Genomic DNA, 5,000 nt, shown 5'->3' on the forward strand with positions numbered 1-5,000 from the left:
TCCACAATTTAAAGATGAAAACCACACAGAGAGAAATCTGGGCTAAGCTATGCATTTGTAGCTTGCCCTGCGAGAAGACAGGGACCTAGCTACTCCCCCTTGAGCAGAAGGGAGAGCAGGTGAGAGATGGTGATAAAACGCTGCTCTGTTCGACTTGCAACGTGTCGCTGCCTTTCTCCTCTTCCCCCACCACACCAGCCGTGCCACCTGCCGCATCGAGAGGTGGATCAGGAGCTCCACCCACCACATCGCTTTTGTTCGGGGAGCACTGGAGGAGTTGCAATGGAGATATAACACTTGACAAACCTTATGCAGCCAGGCTCAAGGCATAAGAATGCTTTTTCGTGGAGGGAACAATTTTAATCCCACTTCCCTCCTCATGCAAGCATGTAGCCAGTAAGCCATGGGCAAAACGTGAATGACTTGTCTAATAAGAATTTTGCAGCTGGACTGGTACCTGGGGTAGCAAGTTCTCCTGCCTCATCTCACATTCTTAAGACATTTTCATTTCGAATCAAACTTCTTTCCAAACAGAAAGATTTGTTCTGTTATTCCAGAATACTATCAGATAGGGCTAGTTTGTAATTTTAAAGAAAGCCTTTGCCAGATTCTCAGAGTGGAATGGAATACCCTGTTCGTGGTCTTTTCTATTCTCGAGATAACAATCCCCTGCCTATGGCACCAGCTGCACTAGGGCTGCACCCAGGAACACATCCATAAGAAGACCCTTTCTCTCTGCCATTTTTCTCTGGGAAATGAGGAAGACACAACACTGCTTTAAAAATTACTAGTATATGTGAAGGAAGGCTTGCATCAGCCTAACATTCCCATTTTCTCGCAGTGAAGAGAGCATAGCTTGCACACATTGTCGTTCATCTTCAAAGTGCTTTGCAAGCACAGAATGATTAAGCTCAATATTCTGCTACTGAGCACAGTAAGCTATATCATTAAAAATACACCATGTATCAGAGGCTAGTTAAAGCACGTCACATGAAAGGCTCTGATACATTTTGTAAGTATGATTTGATAAGCTGCCTAACTTTTTTTCTTAGCAAAGATATTTGATGTATTAATAAACACTGTAATTTTTATTAAAATTAAAGAGCTCAGAAACAATTTATCAAATCCCTACTGAAGTGAGAGACTCTGAGAGATGTCTCTAAAAACCAACACTGTTAATGCTTCACAGATCCTACATCTATGATTTTTCAATATCCATTTTAAAACAAAGAAAAAAATATATAACACCCTCCCCCCCCCCCCCCCCCCACAACACAACAAACATCAAGAAGAGAGCTGGCTTACATACCTCTAAAATATGGCCCAAACCTGCAAACACTTATGTAGATGAGTAACTTTACTGCCTGCGGAGCTCCAATGTGAGTTTGCAGGATGAAGCCTAAAAGCATCTTTGGTAAACAAGCCATCAATTACGCACTTTAAGGATGGCAGCACCTGTGCAAAGCCTTCAACTCAAACTAAAGAAATAAAAGCAATTATCAGCTACTAATTTGAGTAAAACTGTTTTCTTCTTAGAGCTAAAAACATAATTTTAAGTGACACTGGTTTTATTTTTGGCAACTAATAATATTTATTAGATTATTGTTACAGCAGACATTCAAGCCCTCTCAAAAATAAATGGATCCCATAGTGTGATATTTTACTATTTTTTACAGTCCTTTGTTGATCATAAAGATTTCCTTGCACATGTTTTTAGAGAGAACAAAGGCAGTGCTGTATGTGATAAACAGAACAAAACAAATGAAACTAAAGCCACCTTTAGAGCAATTTTAAATTACTCCCAACTACATTTCATTTCCTATTAGACAAGTATCTTCCAATAAGAGTTTGAATATGAAACTCATACCAGCTATAAAAGAGATATACTACTCAGTTCTAGTATAAATGGTTGGTTTGCATTGCCCCTGGTCTTTATCTAACACTGAGAATAGGCTGCTTTTTATCAAAAGAGGAATAAATTGCTGTTATTGTGATGTTAGCCCATCACTTGGCATTGCAATTCAAGTTTTTGTGAGAAAGAAATGTATGATCTAACTGCGACTTGACCTATGCCTTCTGAGATCCATCTAGGTGCTCTAATGGAGCATAAAAAGTACTGAATACAAGGACATGCAAACTGGCAGTGAAGAAATTTGTTTGAGAAGAAGAGTGAAGAGAAAGGGACTTTCATGAACTTGTGGTTTACATGCTGCCCAATTTGTTGAATATGGAAGAATGTTTATCGCCAAACTGCAATTCTTTTAATTAATTTATTTCAGCATGATCCTTCCTTGCATCTAGTACCTCCCTCTCTCAGTTATCTCTGTCTCTCTCTTTTTAATAATTTTAAAATTGTTGTGGCTTAAGAGACTGTTATAGGGCTCTTTAATGATCCAGGTTCTATTAACACGTTAAGTGAAAAAGAATTAGTTCCTGTCCCTTTATAGGATTTTTTCTTTCCCAATACAAGAAGCCATATTAAATGTTTATCAAATACTTGGGCCATGATATATCACAAGATAAACTAATTTGAGTGAGATAGTTTGATTACATTACAAAATCCTTTAGTTGTTATAGTCTTTCTTGGAATCTATCAAAAAACATGCATTTTTAAAAGCGATTTCCAGAATAGTAGCATTTAGATTTTAGTCCTGATAAAGGCTCACTTTCCATTCATAGTCAGAACCTAAATGTGCTCTTCTTGTACCTAAACAGATAATAAGCACTCAGCACACTCCCCCTTCTTGACACAACACACTGAGACTAATCACACATAATTGGAGAGGAGGAGCAGAGGGGCTGGGCAGGCTATTGTGTCCAAAGGACAAATGGTCAGTTTATGAGGCTTTTGTCTGATGTATAATTTCTTATACATCTAGAAAAGGAAAAGTCCTGCTGGAAAAAAAAAAAAATAAAAAAAATCATATAGACACACACACATATATATATTAAAAAAAAAAAAAAAAAAGCCTTCGTCACTGAATCAAATGAGGACATTTCAATCATCAATTAAAAAATCAACAGTAGAATTAAAAAAAAAAAAAGGAAAAATCTGAGGATATAATAGGTGCACTTTAAAAAAATCTTAAGACAACTATTTCCTCATTAATTAAATGTGAATGCATTTACAACTTTACAAGCAGTTATGAAAAACAACAAAGTATATTATTAATGTATTTTCAAATATAGCCCCAAAATAGCATTTAAGGAGATTAACAAAGTACATGCAAGGTTAAAGGCACAAAAGAGAAAGAAACCAGCTTTTACACCTTGGTTAATGTATACATTTGACATCTGATGGCTTTTTGGCTGGAATATAATTGGAAAAAATGCATTCTAAATTGATACCAAAACAACGTCTCAGTGTTTACACACTGTGAAACAAACCACAATACCTTCTTCAGCACTTAGATTAAAATATTTCTCTGATGATGACTTGGGAACAAAAGGGGAGAGCAGAATCCTCTCATTTCCTGACCATCCACATACAGGGGTTAATTTTCAGTAGTCCATCTTAAAACAACAACAAAAGTGTCATCCTCTATTTGTGTTTGGTTAAAACAAGAAGAAGAGGGTAATGGAGGTTTTCATCATATGTATCTTTTTCTTCATTTTTCAACTGCAAATAAAAAATGGAAAAAGTAAGCAAACTATATGAAAGTATTTTAAAAACACTGGCAGTTCTTGCTTAACTATATTCCTTAGTGCAAATGATACTCCTAAATATTAAACACCTACTAACCACAAGAAGAAATCTTAAGGTCAAATACTATCACAGCGATGGAATAGTATGTGAAATATTACCAGGAACTACTCAGAGTTTGTATTCATGCAATAAATAGTTGCACATTACTTATAAAAAAGTGAGGTTCCAAGCTGCTGTATTAAAGAAAAAATTATATTCAAGAGAGATTTAAGGCCTGAATTAAATCCACTAAGCAAGAAACTTCAGAATAAATGATAAAAGTTTATCTCTTATCAGCCTAACTCTTGCAGTGTATTTGATATTTAAGATCAAAAATTCTTTCAGACTTATGAAATACCATAGTACTACTTGAAGGTTTACATAATTGCAAGCCACTTCCAGAGCTATAGTGCAGTTCTTAATGGGCATATTTATTAATTATTCTTAATTTATAAAAATCTTATTGTAAGAGACAATTATCACCTGATGATTCAAGTGATACTATTCAAATTGCTAGGGGTAATATTATGTGTGCTTTTCTGATCTGTGCTAAAATAATAGGTTTCTAAAAAAAAATTTTTTCAAAGGAAACTACTCATAGAATTACATTTTGTAATCACCTCACATGAACTTATTTGAAAATTTTTAATACAAGCCTAAGGAAGAAATGTGAAAAAAAAAAAAAAAGAAAAAGAAAAAAGAAAAAGCCTTTAGCCACATATAAACCTTTCCCTCCCTTAAAATAATATGTTTAAAGCCAGTACTCTTCTTACCCTGTACTCTTCTTACCCTGTCTATTTTTCTTGCCATGCATTAGGGATTTTATTTGGACAGTGTCACAACATTGCTGGTGTTATTTAAAGATCTTTTCCATATCATATTCTTCAATGGTGAAGTGCCTCTGTATAAACTACTGTCTATGAGCAATTAACACACTTTTCCTTTTTCATAGTGTAACATAAAGCTGATCTATTCTTTAAATTCTAATCCACTTTAGTAAGAAGTGTTTGTGTATAATTACTAAAGTAATGACAATCTGCTTCCCAAGATCTCTAACTTTACCACAGGTGGTTTCCTTTGTTTGCACAGGATTGCTCATCAGATGCATTCCATCCTGGCAATTTTCTACACCAAGAAAAACTGTATTTTCTTTGTGCCTTAAAGTGTTATCAAGCTCCAAATTTCACTGAGCCAAAAATCTATCACAAGAAAAGTTAAAAGGACTTGGGAGAGCCGGATGGTTTATTCCCAGTTGTGTTTTTCTCTTCTCATGTATTTATTGGGCTCCACTTGCTGGAGTGGCAAATCAGAGCCT

General features: G+C 35.3%; 1 protein-coding gene across 2 annotated transcripts in view; it reads right to left on the bottom strand.

Moving 5' to 3' along the window:
• Positions 1 to 1,566: 1,566 nt before the first annotated feature.
• Positions 1,567 to 5,000, bottom strand: part of CAMKMT (calmodulin-lysine N-methyltransferase) — a 226,782-nt gene continuing 223,348 nt past the window's right edge. For both annotated transcript variants that reach the window (XM_068676692.1, XM_068676691.1), the window contains one exon: positions 1,567 to 3,619. In XM_068676692.1, the coding sequence (XP_068532793.1) occupies positions 3,542 to 3,619 (78 nt within the window). In that variant the 3' untranslated portion in view covers positions 1,567 to 3,541. The remainder of the gene's footprint in view (positions 3,620 to 5,000) is intronic.

This window comes from Anas acuta, chromosome 3 (genome assembly GCF_963932015.1).
Source record: "Anas acuta chromosome 3, bAnaAcu1.1, whole genome shotgun sequence".
NCBI classification, from domain to species: Eukaryota; Metazoa; Chordata; class Aves; order Anseriformes; family Anatidae; genus Anas; species Anas acuta.